The 24,566-nt window shown below is 35.4% G+C and overlaps 1 protein-coding gene across 3 annotated transcripts in view; it reads left to right on the top strand.

The window, feature by feature from the left end:
• The window catches only part of raver2 (ribonucleoprotein, PTB-binding 2), a 136,770-nt gene that overhangs the window by 6,964 nt on the left and 105,240 nt on the right, over nucleotides 1-24,566 (top strand). For all 3 annotated transcript variants that reach the window (XR_015493770.1, XR_015493771.1, XM_087257472.1), the window contains exon 2: nucleotides 4,592-4,658. Coding sequence is in view for 1 of the 3 variants with exons in the window: in XM_087257472.1 (XP_087113598.1) it covers nucleotides 4,592-4,658 (67 nt within the window). In the remaining 2 variants the exon portion in view is untranslated. The remainder of the gene's footprint in view (nucleotides 1-4,591; nucleotides 4,659-24,566) is intronic.

Below are 24,566 nucleotides of genomic sequence, written 5' to 3'. Positions count from 1 at the left end.
AAAAATTAATTTATTAATGAAGTTAATAAATTAACTTCAGCAGTTCACTCTTAGCTGATGATTGATTATAAATCGAGTTTGGCATGCTGTCCCAGGAGAGAGCCCTGAGCTCATAAGATCCTTGAGCCTGGGCCCCCCTTTTGCAGAGCGAGAGGGGAGTTTAAGCTCAGGTAGATCGCAGGAAGCCCCCCATTTAGAGCTGATCACAGATTATAAATTGCTAAATAGTAAAATGCTTCTAGTTAAGAACTCGACTATAGTGCTAATTTAGATTGATCAATCTACTAATGACACATGTTTTTGGACTGTGGGAGGAAACCGGAGAAACCGGGGGGAAACCTACATGAACACTTTACTTAATTTCACCTAATGTCTTTATGGGGGCGACATTATGGCTCAGTGGTTAGTAATGTCACCTCACAGCAAGAAGGTTGCTGGTTTAAGTCACAGCTGGGTCAGTTGTTTTTTTCTGTGTGGAGTTTGCAAGTTCTCCCCGTATTCGTGTGAGCTTCCTCCGGGTGCCCCGGTTTCCACCACAGTTCAAAGACATGTGCACAAAGGTGAATTGGGTAAGCTAAATCGCCTGTATTGTATGTGTGTGAGTGTGAATGAGAGTGCATAGGTGATTCCCAGTACTGGGTTGCAGCTGGAAGGGCATCAGCTGTGTAAAACATATGCTGGATAAGTTGGTGGTTCATTCTGCTTTGGTGATCCTTGATGAATAAAAGGAATAAACCAAAAAGAAAATGAATGAAAGAATAAACATATTTAAAGTCTTCATGAAAATCTCAGTTTTAGGTCCTCTGAAAATCTTTGAATGTTTCATAGACTGCCAGCATTGCATGAAAGTACATCTCACAGCGACGAGCAAATCTGCACAGTACACATTAACAGCCTCATACTGTTACAGTGTGTCATGTCTCCTGCTGAATTCAGAAGTCCCATTGTCATAATTCAAGTGTGTCCTTCTGGATGTTCCTTATGACCAGCTAGAAAAAAAAACACACACACAAAGACAATGTGGGCACCTCTGGTTTATCTCTCTTAGCACACGTTGGAGATGTGACAGCAGGGCCTGCTGTGTGCATAAAAGGGAAGAGGAAGAGATTTATGAGAAAGTGTGTGTGTTTATCTGATGGAAAACAGCAGACAGTGTTTCTTTGCATGACTATGGTTGTAAACCTTTATTTTCAAGGCCAGACCTTCATTGTATTGATTTTCATAATGGAAAAGGATCATTTGTTTATATAGTGATCCATTTATCTGTATGATCAGTGGATTTATGATAGATTAACATCTGATAATTTATTGTGTTTAAAAATTTTCAATACATGTATTAATACACCTTTAGTCAAATTTATGTAGAAAATAAAGAAACCTTCTTGAAAGAGACATTATTGGTGTCCATTTTTTTCCCTCTCTAAACGATGGCTGGAGGCCAACTGCAACATTTCTCACATAAAATGCCAACATTCTTTCCTCCTGAATCCTCACACAAATGAAATCATCTTGAAATCAGCTATGTATTATATGTATGTGCATGTCAGAGAAGTTATTGCCCTATAAAGTTATCTTTTTGTTGAGAGAGTTATGTGTCTGTTCAGATCCCTATTATTAGCCTTTAAACTTAATAGCCACTTTATTAAGTACACGTTGGGGAGATTTCAGTCCATATTTACATGATTCGTGATTTTGGGATGATGTGGGCTTTGTGACTTTGTGCATTAACCTACTGGAAATAGAAATATGGTTACTATGGCAGCATGCCTGTCAATAAGACAGTTGCCATGTCCAAAGTCACTTAAATCACCTCTCTTCCCCATTCTGACACTCAGTTGAAACTATAGCAGATCATCTTGACTATGTTTCCATGCCTAAAAGCATTAAGTTACTGCCATGTACAGGGTATTTGTGTTATTAAGCAGTTGAACAGGTTTAGCAAATAAAGTTGAGCATATACATATTTTTCCTAAAGGGCACCATCATTTTTGTAAGCCTTTTGGACAGAGGTGTGTGCAGGTATTGTGTGTCCACAGTCATATTGAGGTGATATAAAGACAACTAGTCTAGTTTTTTTAATTTCCTGTTGTTAAAACAGGATCCATTTCCCTCTCATTTTGAGGCTCACCACAACGAGAAATAGGAGTTCGAATTTTCCGCCCACTAAATTGATTGACAGCCGCATATTAACATGTCTCTGTAGTAACGTGTATAATCGTACCAACAAGAGAGGACGTGCGCAAAACAACTGGGATTAAAAGATCTTTTCAGCTCCCTGTGATCATCTGCACCTCAAGAATGAGTTTTACAAGTTTAAAACAGTGCATGTTTGTAATAAGGATGGTAAAATTGCCGTGATTCATCACCACAGCCGCATAGTGTCCGTACAATTATAAAAAAAGACGCTTCAATCCTCTTTTGTGGATGGTAAATCAGATTAGTTTGTGCATTAGCATAACGGATATCTGTACAGCAGGGTATATTAACGTGTATCCTGTCACATTTGCTGTGCAAAAAGAGTGCAAAGTTAAACACGCATGCTGTGTGTATGTGTGTCCGTGTGTCTATGGGGGTGTGTGTGCATGAACTTTGTAGCGACATTGTGTGTGACTCATTGCAGAAAGGCTTGTATTAACTTCACAACAAATACATCAAATAATCATTGGGAAAGTTCTTACTGTAGTATTTCTGTAGAGATCTGCTTCCTTCATGTCTGTCACTGTGCTGTTTATCTGACGCAGCGGGGGATTGAGGCACACTCTGACAGGCACGTGGGAACGGTGAGCGGGTAAAACTTGCTCATTTTCATTAAAGGCACAAAAACAGCTCCATTGTGTTCAGAGTAGAAAATTTCAATATTCTGAAAGGTATAATAAATAATCTGATGGGTGTTTTGAGCTGAAACTTTAAAGACATTCTGGAGACATTCATTAATTTTCTTTTCAGTTTAGTCCCTTTAGTAATCCGGGATCACCACAGAGGAATGAACTGCCAACTTATCCAGCACATTTTTTACGCAGCAGATGCTCTTTCAGCCGCAACCCATCTCTGGGAAACATCCACACACACTCATTCCCACTACGGACAATTTAGCATATCCAATTCACCTATACCACATGTCTTTGGACTGTGGGGGAAACCGAAGCACCCAGAGGAAACCCACGCGAACACAGGGAGAACATGCAAACTCCACACATAAACGCCAACCGACCCAGCCAAGGCTCGAACCTGCGACCTTCTTGCTGTGAGGTGACAGCACTACCTACTGCGCCACTCCGTCACCATTCTGGAGAAACATAAGACTTAAACCTTAAAAATGGGTAAAATAGATGGTTTTTAAAGATTTTATGTAGCAGTGTCTCAAAAGACATAATGTAGTGTATTTTAGTAATGTGTTAGTATTTTATTAGAAAAGTACAATTAATTGTATACTGTCTGCATATTGAGAAAATAACAATAGTATATTAGTAATATAGTATAGTATCATTCTATTATTTTCGTACAATAATGCTGTTATAGGCGAAGCAGTGGCGCAGTAGGTAGTGCTGTCGCCTCACAGCAAGAAGGTTGCTGGGTTGCTGGTTCGAGCCTCGGCTCAGTTGGCGTTTCTGTGTGGAGTTTGCATGTTCTCCCTGCATTCGCGTGGGTTTCCTCCGGGTGCTCCGGTTTCCCCCACAGTCCAAAGACATGCAGTACAGGTGAATTGGGTAGGCTAAATTGTCCGTAGTGTATGAGTGTGTGTGCGGATGTTTCCCAGAGATGGGTTGCAGCTGGAAGGGCATCCGCTGCGTAAAACCTTGCTGGATGGGTTGGCGGTTCATTCCGCTGTGGCGACCCAGGATTAATAAAGGGACTAAGCTGACAATAAAATGAATGAATGAATGAATGAATAAATACTGTTATAGTAGTAATGTTGTATTCTATTAGTCAAGTATATTGCTTATTCACAACATTAGTTATGTCTACATCCAGAGATCCAAATTAGACCTATTGAAAAAAGCTGGATTATTGCATAAAACTTTAGCAAAAACAGCACTGTTTCATCCAGCCAAAGGAGAATAAAATCATTACCAACCATCACTTTGATGGCGGACTTTAGCCAAGGGTTTTAGAATGACCAAAAATAACATTACATATTTGCAAGGTGATTGATCAGCTAATTTGTTCATTAGTGCCATCCCATCATGCCCATTTTTTAACACATGAATTGTTAAAACGGAAATTACATTGATGATCAATGTAGATTATGCAAATTGTTTTCACAGATAAAAAGTTTATTAAAACTTATGCACATTTTTAAAAATTATGAGCATCTTGGCATTACCATTTATGTTTTTTATATCTTTAGATTAAAGTGCACATAAAAATTAGGTAGATGGAAACATAGCTATTGTCTCTGGCTTCACACTATTTACTTGTCAATTAATGAAACAGGAACAATGCTCTGCCGTACACATTTAAGGAACTAACTATAGTATTTAATTTGTATAACAAAAAGAAGTTGTACTTTATACTATTATATATTGCTACATACAGTACTTTGCAGAATTAATTAGCTAACTTTTTCCTCTCTTTTTTGTGTTCTTTCCAGGAGGTCCATGAAATTCTGCGCGAGTATGAGCTGAAATACTGTTTTGTGGACCGGAACAAAGGAACAGGTAATTGGCCTCCTTCAGCCATCCGACTGCTCTCATGTTTCTAATGGTTCTCTTCCATCTCAGCCATCAGAATCCAGACCTCTTGAAAAAACCCACCACACATTTGCCTACTTAAAGCACCTGAGATGTTAATTTCCTGGTGTGGTGAATGAGCACTTAGGGAGAATTGTTCTATCATGGCAAAAGGTCTCAGCAATCGAACTTACAAAAACTATGCCTGTTCCTTTAAAGGAAAGTGTAGCTTTGAGGTTATTTGAGTTTGCACAATCTGTCACAGTGCTGATGTGTTCTATTTCTGTTCTGTGTTCAATATTGAATCAAACGAGCAGGTGCGTTTTAGATTCCAGATTGAATTTTAACTTTATAATGTTAATATATATTTAAATAAACGCTAATATTATTTTAACGTCACTCCATGCTTTACGATAATGATCTGATACATCATAAAGTGCTGTCAAAATCAACTGGAATTTTCACAGTTTGTAAGCTCCAGGTGATTTCTAAAAACAAGCCAAGCTTGTCACTGTCATCAATGCAGAAAAGTCTAACATATGGTAATACATTTTTGAGGATAAAAATGTTTTGGAATTAAGTAAATGGGTCTTCCATTATTTGAGAATTAAAAGTACAGTTTCCAAATTACAGCAGAAAATGCTTATTCACTCAAACGTATGCAAATAGTTTGATTTAACTTAAGATTATAGGATTTAGTCATCCCAGGAAATGCGTGGAAATAACATTACACTATTAGTTACATTGGAATAAGCTTTGGAGTTAATTTATATAGCTTAAAATTTGCTGCTTATGAATGTACTGTATGTTATGCTGTAGAATTTATCTAAACATTTTAAATAACAAGATCTGCAAATTCACTGGTCTGTCGTCAGCATTTCCACTCCTTCAGACCTTACAAATGTAAACAAACAGCACATTGTAACATATCCATACTTATTAAATATGGTAGAGATTTGCAATGTCAGTTTTAGGGATAGACCGCCTTAAATTAAATTCTGCTCACCATTTACTTACCTTCAATTTAATTTAATTCTGTATAACTGTATGCTTTTTTTCTATTAAATCAAAATAGAGAACGCTGGTAACCAGTGGAGTACAGCTGAAATACAATAGTCAGTGGGTAGCGTCCACTTGTTACCAACAGCTTTCAAAATATCATGTGTTGAAAAAACTCAGAGCTTTGGACTGTATGTGTGGAGGGCAAATAAATGCACAATTTATTATTATTTTTTGAGTAAACTGTTTACTGTCCCAACATACAACCGTTTAGTATGTTGAGTTCTGTTCATAATGTGGGATCATTTTAGTATTTTACCTTGGGAATGTTTAGAAATTGTTCAGTCTTTCAGCTACTGTAATTATGATAATTTTCTCTTATGAATGCATCAATTCTCTCTAAATGTTGTCGTGGTGGAACAAATATTCTGTGCAAAGTTTTAGTCGCAAACCTGTCCAAATGGTCAGCATTCTCACATTTTAAAGCTGTCAAGGTGCTTTGAAATGTAGCTCAAATACAGTATCTATTTTTCACTTTTATTTTTTATTTAGTTATTAGAAATATTTTCTGAGCAGCCGAGTTAAAAATTGTAGCATCATTTGGCTTCATGACAATATGAAAATCCACCGTTGATCAAAGCTCTTTTGCTTCAGGGTACATCAGAGGTCAAATCTATTCTGAGTTGCACTAAACATGTAGCCAAGTAGGACGTGTTCCTGGATTAATGCTCTTTGTTGATCCTGGAACAATATTTTTGTAACAGTCAGTCACCTCTTCCTTTGAAATTCAGGAGAAACGACTGCTTGATAGGAACATTGCTCAGGGCTAAACTCTACAATCGTAAATAGAGCTATTTCAATAACTAATATAGGTTTAGTTTATTCTGATGCGAATGTCTTGTTCAAATGTATAATCTAGTTGAGTTAAAAACTACCCAAACATGAAATATGCAACATTAAAAGGAAATGTTTTAAATATATCTGTGCACATCTTAATGATAAATCATAACACTGGATAGTTATTGTACATTAGATAACATTACTAATGCATTATTTAACATTACCTAACAGTAATTTGTCAAAGTATTTATTTTTCCTCAATAATATACTGTATGTACAATAATAAATACCATTTTTGCAACAGCTCATGCTAGCTCGGGGGAATTAAATAATATGAACAAACAGCTTCTGGTTTTAGTCATTTATTAGTAAGTGTTTAAAACGAAAGTAATTTGAAAACAATTTTCAATATTATAAGTAAGATAAAGGTATAAATTTCCAGCACTTGGAGAAATACATCAACTGAAGCACTAGTAAATGCCAAATAAATAATGATATTTTATATAAATCAAGCCCAAAGTGAAGTCGCATGTGGCCACAGTCGGATAAAGTCTCAGCTGCACGATTACTCTTATTACAGCCACAAATTTCACACATATTTGAACAGTCCAGTGCTAAACCTAAGGCTGATTATCGACCTGCACCTTCATGTAATGATGGGATTCCGGCCTGCTAAATGTCGTCAGTGCCCAAAACCCCTGGCAGCATGGCAAACATTCCCACATGCTCTAATTAGCAGTATCCAGGGATAAAGGTGAAACGCCGTGATGATCTCATCCTCCAGCCGCTCGGGGCTTGTCACCTCCTGCCAGCTCTCCAGTAGAGGCTCCGGTGTCAAGGATCAGACTCCAGCCTTACTTTTGCTCTTCAATACTTGCCGGAAACTATTTCAAAATGAGTTATTCCAGTGTTTCCCACTGGCCGATACATTTCATAGGCGGACACAGTTCATAGTGATACATAGTGAGTAATTTAAAAACAGTATAGCAGCTAAATACTGTGAATGTGGAAATGCCAACATATTTATTTACTGATTATAATTGTCACGCTGTGGAAGTTTATATCTTTTCCATTTTGATTTTAATACATTTTCTGTTCATTAAAGGGGAAAAAAAAAATCACTCTTATAAGTGGTTTAAACACAGTTGTGCGGCAGCAGTGTGTTAATATTTCCAGCCTCTAATGGTTAAAATTAATTAATTCTATTTTTTTATAATCACACTTGATAACAAAAAAAATCTGCAGAAACCTTTTGTTTGACATTCTCCTTTTGTGTATGTCATCAGACAGGGAAATTTCCACTCATTAGTGATGATCTCTCCCTTATTAGCATAAACAGCCCTGAGTGAGAAGCAGCCGTCTGATGGTTGAATTCTCACCTGCCGAAAATGATGTCAGTGACTAAGAGGATTATAATCGTGGAGTTTTAGGATGCTCAAATGAACACTAGTCTCCATATTCTGCCTTACACACTTCACATTTTCAGTTTTTCACAGAAAGAACACTAGTTTTGTTTTGAATCTTCCATTATGCTAATGTAGCTCACCTCTTTTAAAAAGAGCACAATCTCATTTGAATTTAAAGCCACAGTCGCTGAAGCAGCACAATTTGGATCAATGCTTAAAAGGGCAATTTCAAAGAGTTATAAAACATTATTTGTGTGGTATTTTTTAGCTGAAACTTCACATACACAATCTAGGGATGTCAGAGACTTATTTTATAATAATAATATTAATATTAATAATAATTTTATATTTTTTAATGACTAAGCCGAAAAGAAAATGAATAAATAATAATAATTTAATATTTAGTAATAATAATAATCATTTTATATTTTAAAATAATAAGAATAATAACTTTATTTAGAGCTTTTCTGTACACTCAAAGTGCTTAACACATTTTTGGCAGCCATATTGTGCCAGACTGCAAACCACACCCCAGCTGATTGGTGGAAAGCAGACAGACTGATAAAGCCAGTTATTATATGGGGATGGGTAGGAGGCCATGATGAACTGAGGCCACTGGGCAAATTTGGACTGAATGCCGGGGTAAACCCCTACTCTTTTTCGAAGGACATCCTGGCATTTTTAAACACCACTTACAGTTAGGACCTCGGTTTAACATCTCATCCGAAAGATGCCATTTACTAAGCAGTATAGAGTCCACATCAATATACTAGGGCATTAGGACCCACACAGAGCGCAGGTTGAGCACCCCCCTGCTGGTCTTACTAACACATTTTACATCTTGCAAAAAAGGGGGATTATAGCTGCTCTTTAAATAGTGTGAGGAATGTTAGGTTTATTTGTATAGCACAATTTGCATGGACTGGCAATTTAGTTTCACTTATCTCTCCGGTAGTTTGACATGAAATACCAATTTATTGGTCTTGGGAAGGTATAGATCACCTGTTATCATGTCCTCCCTCACTAATTCTTCTAAACCTGTTTCTTCTACACCTGTTTGAGTTCAGTGTTTCCTCTAGGATTTTTTCCAGCTGTGGCAGCAGGCCTTTTACACAAATCTGCCATGTACCTATGGCATTATTTCAATGACAAATGAACAAATGTCATGAGTCGAGATCGCATTCATGTAATACGCGCATGTGAATCTCTTTACTTCCACGCTGATTTCCTCTGCTCGTGCACAAAACTTCCACGCCCCCTCAAATATACGCTGCTCAAGCGCAGATCTTCTTGAGCGCTCTCAAATAAATGCTGTTGAAGTGCAAATTAGTGTATTTATGTAACAAGTATGTCTTCAACATTTTATGGATTTGCTAGAAATATTTATGAATGTCTCCAATAGACCTACAGAGTGGCATTAATACGTCCTGAAGTAAAGTGAAACAGCTATAAACTCCAGCAAGATAAAGTCATTGTATGCAAAATCATAGACCTTTATCTATAGATAAAGTTTAATTATGGAAACTGTGTTCATCTTAACTGAAAGCTACATCGTGTTTGCTGGCCTCCCACATCACGCACCTCTCAGTCAGTCAGCATGCTACCTTAAAGAGTTAAACAACACATAGCACTAATACGATTACAGAAAGGTTTGGCTGTTATAATTCACTTACCTTTTAATGCGTTTTGGCGCGATTATCACCCGCTATTAAAAAAACAACAACAATGACTGAATGTTTTGAATGAAAAGCTGTAATGTAGCCGTGGTGGGATGAATTTTGGTTTGGCGCCCCACCATGGAAGAATGAATGTAGCGGAAACCATATTTCTTTTGTGTAGGTTAAAAGAAGACATTTTGAAGAATTATGGAAAAAACAGCCATTGACTTCAACTGTAGCAACAACAAACAAAAAAAAATTCACCACATTTTTTAGAATATCAAAGAAATTCATGAAAGTTTAGAATACTAGAGTGTGAGTAAATGGTGAGTAAATGTTCATTTATGGGTGAACTATCCCTTTAAGACAGAGCTGTCCCATTAAGTGCTGAGAAGGTATCCATATTTAGAGTCTGCTCAAAAATTAAAGCATTTTGAATTGAAAATTTTTGTACTTTTATATCGCTTTATTACATTGTAGGTTCGTCATACTGTTCTGTATTATGTACAAACAGAGATGCACTGATTGCAATTGTCTTGGCTGATTCTGATTTTCTTTCTAAAGACTATAATTGACAGCATATACAAAAAAAAAATCTATACATTTGTTCTATTAAAAAGAGACTGATTAAAAAAAATAAAACATTATTTAAAACCGAAAAAAAAGTAATATTAAAATAAACATTAGATTTGGTGGCTGTGAGTGTGAGCGCAGTCTTCTCTATGAAATCACTGTTCATGGCCGTTCATGTGAAAAACTGAGCGATTCCGACTTAGTCAATTAGTTCATCTCTATGTATGAAGGCTTTATGTAACTGAAAAACCTCAAGTGCGCGCTGCATGATTTTAAAGAACACCATGGAGTCACGAAACTACCCTAATTTTATTTATATGTAACCGATTTGTTATCTTTAAAGCTAGCATTCTAAACTCTTTAAATCAGACATACGGATGAAGTAGTTTGGAAATACATCATTTTTGAAAGACTTAATGAGTGAGAGATTGTGTATACATGTGAACCTGTGTCTGCAGCATCTCTCTAAAAATAGTGAAGATAAGTTTATTATAAAAATTACCACCACATTGTTGTAACTAGTTAGTGTGCTATCAAAGCTATTCTATGAATAATATCCCAATGAAAAAATTGAAAACAAGATTTCTGACTGTTTGAGTCAGTGTTGTCTCTGTTTGCGAGCTTAAATTCTGAGTATTTCTGTTCACTGTAGTATAGAACGGCAATTAAACTGACGGGAACTGTCTACCCTGTTTATGGTGGCCAGTGTTCATGTTGTGGCGGGCTGTCACAAATAAATCAATGTATGGGAAACACCGGATTCACATGGCATTATCAACCTATTCTTTCAGTTTGAGAGCTGATATCAAGTTTAAGAGCTGTGAAGAGTGAAACAGAATGAGGATTACCAAGAAAGGAAATGAGAAAAGCAGAGGAAATATTGATACAGTCATCACAAACGTAAGAGCAAATAACAGCTTCTATAATGGTGGACATTGGGGAGAAAATGAAATCCTACAAAAAAGGGGTTGTCTTCTCGTTTGGCGAATGTCCCGGATTTGAAATATGCTCTGATATTCCCAATGCTGGAGGCTTACAGTAAGGGAATTAAACCCCACCACCACCCCCTCGCTCATGTTATAGTTGCATCGTACTGCATTATAAATGCTCCTAGGCTCAATGATCTGCACATATGCTTTTAAGGCCTGCCAGGGAAGAAGAGCTGCCTTCCAAAACAAAAATAGTGACAATAGTGTGCAAGCTCTCATTTCAAACGCCCCGTTCTTAGAAGCACAAGTCTGTGTTGTTAGCGATAGAGAAAAGTAATGTACGGCATGTTTAGTATCAGTGCAATATTTCAGGTTTGCTGGGTAATTTTTGTTAGGTCAGTCAGACAAATTTTGAGCAAAGTTATACTGGCAGCTGTACATTTTGGCAACAGTATGGCAGTGTTGTTATAGTTAAAGAAAAACACAAATGCAAACAATAAAACTTAAATATTTTAGTTACTTAAGGAAATAGAAAAAAAGCAACAAAATAAAACTATTAAAGTCACTCAGTGATACGAAATACCACAAATATTTGTTCATTAATATAGCTTAATTGCTATATTTATAGTTTTTGTAAGTAATTTAATGGTTTTATTTGCATTATCTATGTTCCATATTTGTTTAGTTTCTTTTAGTCATTTTGCTATGATCGACATTTTTATTATTCTTTGTTTAATATAACAAATTAAATTATTCATATTATAAATTGTTTAATATTATTACATTTTATAATTTATATAATTAATGTATTTAGTATATCATCACCTTAGAATTCTAAGGTTCTAGCTGATATTTTTGTCAAAATTGAGTTATTCACATATTCTTATTAAATTACAGCTTATTTACATTGTGATGTTTTTTTTTTTTTTACATTTAATGACTTTTTATAAAAAACAAAAACAAATAAGGTTTTATCCATAAAGTCTCTAGCTTGGCTTCATACGTTGTTTTCTGTTAGCCAATCAGCATTTTGAATGCACATAGGAGGGCTAGTTAGGATCAGCTTTCTTCTTTCTTTCTTTGTTGCTTCGCTCCGTTGACATCAGGAAAGACCAGAAAGAAACACAAAATCAGAGTCAACTAAATAATGCTGCACCACATATAATTAAAAAGAAACCTGAAACTGAAAAGAAGTGTGTAAATGTTATGATTTAGAAGCATTTTTTGGCATTGAGATGAAATGTTACATTTTACATTGTTGAAAAAGAAACTGTTATTAAAAAAAGGTCCACGCCTCCTGAAACACGAGCATGCGCACCTTAAAGATGACAGCAGAACCCTCTCTCATGCAGGCCCGGATTGGCTAATTGGGAGGACCGGGAGAGTTCCCGGTGGGCCGGTCCGTTTTTTGGCCTCGAGGGCCGGTGTCCCTAGCTGCTTGCATTTTCAGCAGTGACACTATATTTATTTATTAGTTTTTTTGACCCTAGCCTCACACTTTTTATTCATTATTTTGCCGCAGCCCCACTCTTTTTATTTTCTCACAGCCCCGTAAGCAAAATGCAGCCTGCAGGTCATTCGACCCCAAACAGCGGCACCTTGGTGAAAATAAGAATTCTAATAATTAATATTAATGAATATAACACCTGCTCAATAAAAATTAGATGATTCACTACACTAATAAATCTGACATAACTTGATCAGAAATCAAAAAAAGGGGAGAATAAACAGTGACAGTGCAATGCTGGCCATTGTGGTCCAGTGGTCAGCACGTTGCGTTATGCCGCCGACGACTCGTGTTCGAACCTCACCTGAATAATTTTTTTTAATTCTATTTTTTGTGCGATCACTGTAACAAAGGACTGGATATCCATAAAGAATTTTTAAATATATATTCAGATATAGTAAAGGATATTGTGAGATTTAGCTACCCTTTAGTGTTCTCATATTTATAAAACAAATTTGAAGTTCTAAAGCAGCTGTTTCCTTAAAAAAGACGTGATAGTGTCATTAGAAACTCAACTGGAAATTACCTTATTTTAATATAGTCAGTCGTGAACTGAGGTGGGCCGGTCTGAGGCTTGAAACTTCAGGGCTGAAAAGGAGTCCCACTCCAGCCCTGCTCTCATGTGTTGAGCTAAAGCAACTAGTGCTTGTCCGACGGCGTGCAGGAATTACACTCATTACTAAGCCATACTTACATGCTATTTTTGACCGAATATTTAGATAAGAATGGTAAACAATATAGGTCACAGGTCGTCATTAAAAAAAAATGAACTAATGTGATGTGAATATAAAGCCTACTTCACCTCAGTAAAGCAGACAAGGCAGAATAGCGCTACTTGGGTTTTGTTGTTAAATAAATAAAATCTACGTTATTGATGCTTATCTCACTTCTGTGCATATAACCCATTTATAATCATTTCAAAATCTACATCAGCTTTGTGTGATTAAAATAATTTTAAAACATAACATAACCTGTCTAAAAGAAATACTTCAGCCATGGTGTCATCCTTACTCCAATATTGATTCAGGGCTTTAAAAATTTTTTTTATTCAGCATGTTTTTACTGCTCACTCGCTCTCTCTTTCTCTTTCTCTCTCATGAACACACAGCGTGTGTAAGCATAAATGGTATATCTGCATATAAACAGGTGTACAATAAAAGTGCAAATTTTAGCACCACAAAGATACATCATCAGCATCTTAAATCTTTGAATATTTTTTTTAATAAAAACAATGTATGTACATTTATTAAGCTATACTTTGTATGCATAATCTTTGCATCAAATTCCAAAACAAAACTAGTGTTCGTAATGAATGTGTCTATGGGTGGATCGTGGGAGAGTAAATTTGATATTGTTCTCTCTTATGGCTCCCATTATCAGTGCAGTATTTTTATATATATATTTTTTTTTCATTTTTTTGAAGTCATGAACACTCTACTGTGGAGTTTTTCTGTTGTTTCTTGAGCAGATTGGAATGCAAAAAATGTAATTGTGATACTATCTCATTCACGGCTGTCTAAGTCAACGGCTGTCTAAGGCTGTCTTGTCATTAGTAACATTTAAAAAAGCTTTAAAGCTTTCAAATAATTTCAGTTTTGTTTTCATTATATTTAGTAATATTTAATTATTTTATTTATTTATTAATTCATATTTCTACTATGGGTATCAGAACTTAAATGCCTTAATATATGGTAAACGATCCCTTTTTTTTTTAAATATGTAGAAAAACATGTTTATGTTCCAAAAAAAAATCTACATTTACTTTAGACTAGTGGCCCCAAACCTTTTTATTACCACAGACCAGTCAACGGGTGACGCAGTGGCGCAGTGGGTAGCACGTTCACCTCACAGCAAGAAGGTCGCTGGGTTGCTGGTTCGATCCTCGGCTCAGTTGGCGTTTCTGTGTGGAGTTTGCATGTTCTCCCTGCATACTTGTGGATTTTTCTCCGGGTGCTCCGGTTTCCCCCACAGTCCAAAGACATGTGGTACAGGTGAATTGGGTAGGCTAAATTGTCTGTAGTGTATGAGTGTGTGTGTGTGGATGTTTCCCAGAGATGGGTTGCGGCTGGAATGGCATCCGCTGTGTAAAAACTCGCTGGATAAGTTGGCGGTTCATTCCGCTGTGGCGACCCTGAATTAATAAAGGGACTAAGCCGACAAGAAAATGAATGAATGAGACCAGTCAACGCTTAACAATAGGGTATATGCAGAGCAAATTTTTCTTCCCATACTGATAAACTTCCGGTGAACGGTTAATGTGACTTTTTTCAATTTGATACAGTTCTTTTTACAGCATCGATGTTGTGATGTAATTAAAATATAATCAGTTAAATAGACTTCAGCATTCAGTTGCTCAAATGTAAAACAAGATGAAAAGCTGTTTACACAGCTGCTTACTCATTTTGCTGCTTGTTAGTTAAATTTGGACGCTCAAGTGACAGAGATGTAAGCGAGAGGATACTATCATTTTTCAAAATAAAACATTTTTCAGAATAAAAGCTAAAAATAAAAGATTGTTCAGACTCAGATAGAAAATAAAACAGAAATAATTAATGATTTATTTTGCGGCCCAGTACCAAATGATCCGTGAACTGCTTTAGAACCTGGGCACAGCCATCGTTTTCGACGATGTAATCTGGGGGCTCCATCTCTATGTGCTTCTATTGTAAAAGCTGGCCAAATGTTGATACAAAATAATCAAATGGTGCCACTTCATACAGCTTTTTGCTCCATGCACCAAAGTAATGTTGATTTTTTTTTTTTAAATAACGTAATCGTGTCATCTGTTTTATTTTACATTATTTCGCAATAAAGCATCATTTACATTATATTAAGTCATTCATATAATGTCAAGTCTTGATACCCAGCGTTCCCTTTACAACCTAAATCTATAAACCCATACAACATAAAACCAGCTTTTTTTTTGCACTCACATGCAGTTCTTTCATTCCTGAAACCTCTCTTGAAAGGGTAAAAGTCACTTTGTGTGCATGAATCTCTTCAAAACCATGCTTTTAAATGCCAAAAAAGGCTGGTGGACAGTTTCCTCCTCCAGCAGCTGCAGGCCCTCCAGCTTTGTAAATGTTTGGATTGTCTGGAAAGAAGGCAGAGTGGTGTGTTAAATTTGTGGAAAGCTAATGATTTGAATGAGTAGCCGTTCTGCATGACCTCAATTGTGCTGTTCCCCCTGGAGAAGATGATGGTGTGCATCTTGCAGAAGTCTGCAGGTGGGTTGTGTTTGAGCAAAGCTGACAACACTTGCGGCTGTGTAGTTCTGAAGTCACATACTGTGTGTCAGCCGAGTAAAAGCCGTGGAGATGAATTGGAATGATAACAGATAGCTCTCTCCGGGTATTTTAGACATCTTTGGGTGGTTCAAACAAACTGTTTTGATAGGATCGCAGAGCCAGTTTGTTTACACTGTTTTGTTAAATCAACAAAGGAATTACTGAAGTTCTTGACATAAAGTATATGACGTATGTATATTACTGTTGCAAAGCTCAGCAGAGCTGCGTTTACATAAGTAAAATGGATCACACAACTCAAAATGCATTAAAATGGATCACACAACTCACATTTTTTATTTTGACCCACAGACTAAAATAAAAAAAGAATTAAGAGACTAATACAGTATATGGTGCCATTAAATTTTTCAATTACCAGAACATAACCTATGGAATGTGTACATTTAACAAGAAAAAAATCAAATGAATTCTGCTGTATAAATCAGAATAGGAATATCTTGTCTTATTGTTATTAAAAAAAGCAGTTAGATAAATACAACATATATAAAATATATACCCTACTATATTACCAAATCACGCAAGTGAAAAAAATAGATATATATTGAAATATAGATATATGAATTGAAATTGATAATAATTAATTTAAGTAATTCCCTCTTTAGTAAATTAGCTATAATTCAACATGTTAGTATTCAATAAAGCGGTATTATCTAGATAATCCAAGAATATAATGTCTAAATTAAATGTTTACTTTCATTTAACACATTACCAGATATGTTTGTTTTTAAAGATAATGAAATCATTATATCTGACTTTTTTAAAGAGCCCCTATTATGGGTTTTTGAAAATGACCTTCCATGCAATGTGTAACACAGCACTAAATGAATGGAAACATCCAGCTGAGGTTTAAATCTGAAAGTGCACCATGTTTAAAATAACTGATTTTTTAACGAAATAGTCGACTCAGAGACAAATAAATGAATCGTGTTGGGTTCAGATCTTTGCCCTGAACGCATTGACGTCGACACAGTATATATCACCAAATATGTAGTGCCAGATGTGGTAAAATGTAAATGCTTTTCACATGACGTGTGATCGTGACGCGAAGATGATGATCACTGACAGATGGAGATTTAGCTGTGGTGAATAAAGGGTTAAAATTAATTTTCACAATAATACCACAGTATAGCCAACCTAGTGCTGTGTTGGTTCCTGTCATTTTTTCTGATTGTTGATAAAAATAACTTGTTGGCCATTTGCTATTTAAAGAAGAAGCAGCAGAGATTCACAGATGCAATATTCACATATTGCATCCAAAACCACTTTAAGCAGTAAATGTGTTTCTGAACTTGCGATCCTCTGCCGTTTGTTATTGCTGTGGCCACCATCAGCCTGTTCCTCACACGTACGGTTGGTCAATTTTAAAAATAGTTCAACTTTTGCTACTTTGTGGATTAATACTGAATGTGTGTCATTGTAGGGTTGGGTTTAAGAGTAGAATAATATGCGGGTGTTTAACTGCATTGCTTTATTGCATTCCTGCATTGGGTTCTCACATACTCTGTGCTACTTCATAAGCATGGTGGGCGTTTCTCTCTGTCTCACGCTGAACCCAGTTGACCAATCACAACGGACTTGGTCATCGGACCAATCAGCACAGATTAGCTTCACGCAAAGAAGGGGTTTGGGAACAAATAAATCACTGAACAAATTATATATACTGTAGTCGTTTAGATAATTAGGTAAAAATAAATGCATAAGACGATATTGTTTTTGGAGACCCCCCAAAACTGAAAAAGGACCTTTTACAGTATAATGCATAATAGTGGCTCTTTAAGGTTTTAATGAACTGAATGCTTCAAACAGGATTGACTCAAAATTTATTTTTGTAAAAACATGTCTTTCCTGTTTTTATTCAAATTATTATTATGATTGAATACAATGCTAAAAAAAATCTTACTTAAGATATTTCAACTGTAGTTCATAAGATTTAAAAGTTTTCAAATAATTGCCCTGTAATATATAAGTAGAATACATAAACCAACATCTACTAACAATTTTTAAGCAGTCTGAAATTCAAAACATTAAGTATCTTTCTTTTTTTCTGTTAGATTTTTTCTGTCAATTTAAGACTGGTATGTGAATCTGGCCCTCGCATCCCTCTCAAAACTATTTCACTCAAAAACAAGAGACAGAAGGTCAGGCGGACAGAAACAGACTGAAGAACTCTTTAAAAATGATTTCTGCTGCTTGTTTAAGCTACATATTTAAAATTAGTTGAATCAACACAATTCTTTAGATTTTTTGAATACCAAATCATTTTATGTTAAATACACCTACGTTTATTAAGTTAACCTAATCTGCTTGTGCTGTGAAAACATGAATGAATTCATGCGGATCTCTGGATTTTTAGTGTAGAAGATTTACATCTCTTTTGAACGAAATGCGTTTGTTTTTTTACCACTAATAATTCTGCATTGCTTATAGTTTGCATTGCTTTCTGTGCACTGGAATCTGAGAGCTGCTGTCTTAAATGCACTCAGGAGGAGTTATGTGAAAGTACAGACTCTCACAGCAGTCAGAGAAAAGTGCACAGAAGAAAGCAATACAAGAGAGCCTACACACTAGCAGATTTAATTGAATTGTCAGTGTCTGAGAAGGCCATTAGTGACAGACCTTCCTCTATCTTTCTCTCTCTCTCTCCTGTTTATTTGACTGCATAGATTTTCCAGTAAAATAATGCATGTGAAGTATACTCTGCGTCTATTTTTTTTGCATCTAATGGAGTTGCTAAGAGTGGCTCTTGAAGACGTTCTTCTCCTGTAATTACAAGACAACAGTGTGTATGTGTGGAGGTGTGCACTCTCGTAGGGATTTGCTTCGAGCTGTTGATTCCTCTCTTTAGGTAATGAGGAATATTTATCTTCCATCTCCTATGCAAAGTTTACTCAAGATTCGCCTCAGTGAGCCCAACAAATTGGGTCTGCGGTTTGAAAGCAGCTGTTAATGGCTGAGCCTTACGAAACAAAGCCTGTTAATTTAATACTTAAAACCCACTGTCGTCCGCACTGGATTTGTCCTGTACTCTGTAGTTCTACAACTGAAAAAAAGCTCAGTTGTTTTCAACAGGGTCATCCATTCCGTGACGGAATTCTGAAGGAATGTTTGGTTGTTCCGGACAGCCAGCCGAATGACAATGGACGCAGTGGGCATGGGAATTAAAGTTTAACAATGGGACTTTTGTTTAAACTGCACTGTCCTATAATGAAGACACATACGGATCAAAAAAAGCTGATGCTGATTCGGCTCTGACAAACAGGCCTGTGAATTGATGCCATACAATAGAATAAACAATTTTCAAGCATTTAAACCATCAGTATTTGCTTTTTTGTGCGATCTAAGAATATTATAAGTAGATTTCAAACAGTCATTGTTTTGTCAGAGAAGCTTGAAATTGATTTATGGTAAATTCAAATGTTAAAATAATTCTCAAAAGCAGTCATGCATTCATTGTCCTTCAGCTTAGTCTCTATTTCAGAGGTTGCCACAGCGAAATGAGCTGCCAAATTTTCCAGCATATGTTTTATGTAGCGGAAGCCCTTCCAGCCACAACCCAGAATTGGGAACACCTATTCACACACTCATACACTACGGACAATCTAAATTAGCCAATTCACCTATAGGGCCAGACGAAATCTGCTGACATTTTTTGCTATTTCTGCGCAGGATTTTGGTAAAAATCTGCGGATTTATGCGGAATGATTTTGGGAGTATCATAAGTAAGACCTTAATGAAATAAAAATAATACCTTTTTTAACTTTTATTTAATGTTTACAATGCAACTCCAATTAGATTCACATTATTTGGTAAAAAAGTATGTCTCTTATATAATGTTATCTACTAAAAAACAGAAAGTATTACTTTACAAACTGTTTTGTATATAAATCATATAAATATATTCATATTAGTCAATTATATTAATGAAATTAATTTAAAAACTGAATAAATATAACTACACACACATTTACACAAGTACATAAACAGAATCAATGATGGGCTAAAAATCTGCAGAATTCTGCATGCGCAAATTCCGTTTGGGCCTAGCGCATGTCCTTGTACTGTGGAGGAAACCGGAGCACCAGGAGGAAACCCACACAAACACGGAGAAAAAATACAAGCTCCACAGATAAATGCCAACTGGCCCAGCTGGGTCTCGAACCAGTAAACTTCTTACTGTGAGACGGCAATGCTAACCACTAAGCCAGCATGCCGCCCTCTCAAAAGCATAGTTCAATGATAACTACACAGTATTTAACTGTAATATGAACTGTTTTTTGTACTATAGGTTATGCAGTATGGTACTGTATTTAAATGTTGCATTGTGAAAAATCACTGTATATTTTACAGTAAAGATGTACAATACAATATTGTAAATACTGCACATATGGAACAAGATAAATGGTGTTGTAAATACAATATTTTTGCCTCAGATGATTGCCTGTAACTTACTGTAGATTTTACAGGAAATTGTTTACAGTGGAAGGCAATTGCAAATTGGCCACAAAGGTCTTCATCTCATCATGACTTGGATAAATCACAGTTATTGGGCAGACACTGGATATTTTGTGTTGAGAAAGCTGGTCACTGATCTAATCACCAAAGTTCAATTTAAAAAAGTGGAATCCATGTTTAGAGACATCACATGTTTTAAAAAACAAAGCAGTCAGAAAAAAAGGAACGAAAAATTCAATCTATGTTATTGTATCTATATTAAGCATACAGTTATGATTTGAGCCACAGAAGGAAAGAAAATAAACTACTTTTTTTATTATTTATGGTTAGAACTGTAATGTGGTCATGTTATAATGACATAAACTTAAGTGTTTGCTCTTTGGCGTGATATGCAAGATTGTATATATTTATCCAGTTAAAATATATACGCATGTTACAGACAATAGACATTATTTAAATTGTTTGAATATAAAGTGCTGTTGTTTAGCAGAGAAAATTTTTTTAACATATTTTTAAACAATAGTTTTGATAATTAATTTCTAACAACAGATTTCTTCTGTCTTTGTACATACTATTTTGCTTGGTATTTTCAAGATACTATTATTCAGTTTAAAGGTTAATTTAAATTCTTTACTAGGTTAATTAGATTTACTAGGCAAATTAGGTTCGGGGGAAATCAGGGGAAAAATCTTAAGGGGCTAAAACTATTGAACCCTCAGACAAATGAAAAGAAATAAAAACTTTCTTCAGAAGAAAGAAACAAAACAGGAAATCCTTCAAAATTTTTTTTACTGTGTTTAACATCCCTTGGAAAATGTTTGAAAAGGAATTCAAATTTTGTAGGAGACTAATTTAAATTTATTGCCATTTTTGACGGGTGCATAAAAGCCTAAAGCCCAAGAATACTTTTCTGTGCAAATGGAAAATGACATCATCAGAAAACACATATTTTTATCATTTTTTTATGCACACACAATGTGTGTGACTTGTGTGTGATTTTAATTTTTCAACTCCATCAGACCATTGATTTACAGTAGAAAAAAGAAACAACAAGAACAGCACAAACTACTTAAGATCGCAAAAACATGAAACACCTGTGAGTGCAACTGTGACAGAAATAAAAGTATATAAAAGCGCTAACACAAGACAAGGATGAATCTTTCTAGTGTGTATATGGTGAGCACCTGTGTTTGCTTACATAAAAAAAAACTGAAGAATTCTTTAGGCTTCAGGGAACCCTGGAGAACTTCAGACAAATCTACATCTACAAATCAAAATATTTATCATTTTATTTACCTCTCATTCAGATTGTCATTTACCTAAGTAAATGACATTTTACCCCAAAGCTACTTGGTCTAAAACAACCTGGCTAGATAATTAAATGCCCTTGAGCTAAGATGACATGTTAAATCAAATATTTTGGAGCCTTTTCGAAAGAATAGGAATGTTAACAGGTGGTTTTCTCTGGGTATGTAGACTGTTGACAATTTCCTTTAGAATCTACAGAAACTACTAACAGCAGTTTGCCAGAAACAATATAGTAAAAATACTGTACGTATATTTGCAGCACCATTTATCTTGCTGTATATGTATTTACCCAATTGTATGCATGTCTTTACTGTAAATATATAGTAATTTTAACAACGCAACTTTAAAATAAAGTAACATACTGCATAACTGTCCTACAGCAAAATACAGTTCATAATATGGTTAAATACTGTGTAATTTACAAAAATTACTAACAGTGTACACACAGGCACACATACTTGTATATATGGTTTACAAGAACTCCTTATAGATGTAATGTATTTTATAAAAACTGCCTTACATTTTCCCTGTTGATAAACAGGAAACTTTTGACAAATTTTGAATGCCAAAACACCCCATAAAAGCTTTGATTTATCAGGAGGCAAAGCAATTTCTTGTAAACCACCTTAATAGTGTACACTATGTCATATCCATGACATAAATTTGTGACAAACAAGTATACATACACAACAAGTATAAACACACAACACAAATAAGCAAAAAGTGCCAGTCTTTAAATATATATATATAATATATATCAACCTACGAATGGCTTACTTATAGTTGTCTCTGCAAATTAAGCTTGAACAAGAAAATCTAAAAAAATTACACACATCACCTATGACATTAGTCATTTGCATCAAACCGTTTTCAAGAACTGCAAATGTTAAATGCCCACCGGCAAATAAGCACAAAACTGGCTTTTCACTCTCAGTACTTCTGATATGAGTAATTCATTAAAGAAATCATACTGATTTTTTAACATAATTTAATTAGATTAGGCTGTAATCCTTTACTTTGTATGTTTTAATAATAATATTACGGTATAATCAGGTATTTGTGTAGAACTTTTTTTTGCATGACAAGGCGCGGTGTGATAATTAGTTCTAGAGATATACAGTACTTCTAAAGAAAGAGCTTGTTATAGGCTGTCCTTTTTATTTATTTATTTATTTCTTTTTTTATAGCCTCTGTAGTTCAACTGCAAAGGCCTTTACATTTCACCTATTAACCATCAATTGACACTTTTCCTTCGGATTAATGCAGTTGAAATGTCTGCATAGTGCTTTCAAGCTGCCTTAGTGACCGTGACGTTTGGAGTCTTCTTTGATTGAAGTCTCTCTCTGTGACCCTTTTTATCTTTACTTAGCGTTATAATATATACAGGTTCACGTACAGCCCTGCTGACTATGCCCAATTATTTTTGATAGGCCATCAATGTTCTTGCCTTTCATAGGCTGCTGCTCTTGGTGTGATCAAGAATTGCTCATATAGGCCCTTATGTGGAACCCTTTCTGGTTTTCTAGTATATTTTAAAAGAAGCAATTAGGAATGGTTGTCAAGATACCTAATTTAGTGATTAGACCCTTTAGCTTTTTGTTGTAGCATTGCCTTTGTGTTCGTTTATAAGGTGAAGACAGACTGGCTGTGACTCCAGTAGGTTCATGGATAGAGATAATTTATGAATGCTCTTTTTAATGGAGAGCAATGATTCTCAGATAATGACAAAAAAGCTTGACAGCACAGATTCATTTGGACATTTCTTTCTGCTGAGGAAAAAGTAAGTAATAACTGGCAAATGATGGCTGATTTCTTAGAAAGTGATGCAGACTTAAGGTGTAATAATACCTTGAGTCTGCTCATACTACGGTTACCACACCTAAAGACATTATTTAGACAATTTCAAGACATTTGTCAAAATGTTACTCATCCAAAGCCTCCGAGGCTAATTCCCAAACAATATTTTAGAGCTTGTAATGGAGGCTTGAGCTATAGAGAAAAGACTAATGTGGTTATTATTGCTGTTAATAATATAGTTTACAGTCTGCATCTCCCAACTAGGTCGCATATTGAGCCACTGACACTAATGTGGTTATTGTAGTTTTTCAACATTTTATTTGACCTCTGGCTCTGGTTGAATACAAATTTAACTTTTAATTTAAAGTTTTCACAGAGTGGTTTACCCATTGACCATTTATACAATCCTCTTTAGCTTTGATTATGGTGTCAATTCGTGATTCAGTTGTTTTTACAACCTTAAGCAATATCACTAGTTTATTTCTACATAGGGTTGAATTCCCTTTTTTGGTTGAGATTGACATAGGAGCACCTTCACTATCTAATCTTTAAGAGAACCATTCTGTTAAATCAATTCCAGAAGTGGGTAATCCATGTGTGAAAATGACCTGCACACTCTAGGCTTATTGGAAATACATTCTCTAGCCTACATTTTTGTAAAACCTCAATAATGTACTGAATCATATTTGTATGAAGTTAGGTAAAAGTAGTGCTTCGGGGAAGTATAATTGACACTAATAATTGTCACAGGAACATATTATTGACAAATAAAGGATTGTTTTCATGGCATTTTTTGAACAACACTAAATAAATACCACAAAACAGCTTTACAATGTCTATCATTTTTAATTGAATATGTTTGTCTGACCTGTCTCTTAACAGGCATCTTTTCTGAGTCAGTTTGCTTGGTAGATTACTTTGTACGGTGTTGTACATGTAATGGACACTCAGGTTCAAGTGTGGTGAAGCATGGTTTCACCAAAGATATAAAAGCAATGTAAAATCGTTGTAATATTATGGTGTCAAAGTGGAATTTTCACTTATGTTTTTTTGAATACACTATTGCAAGGGTGCCTAAACTTAATCGGTCAGTGTCTTGCAGAGTTTAGTTCCAACTTGCTT

The sequence above is a fragment of the Danio rerio genome, chromosome 6, assembly GCF_052040795.2.
Source record: "Danio rerio strain M-AB ecotype USA chromosome 6, GRCz13ab, whole genome shotgun sequence".
NCBI classification, from domain to species: domain Eukaryota; kingdom Metazoa; phylum Chordata; class Actinopteri; order Cypriniformes; family Danionidae; genus Danio; species Danio rerio.
The sequence above is the reverse complement of the archived record's forward strand: the minus strand, read 5'-3'. Positions and strand labels throughout refer to the sequence as shown.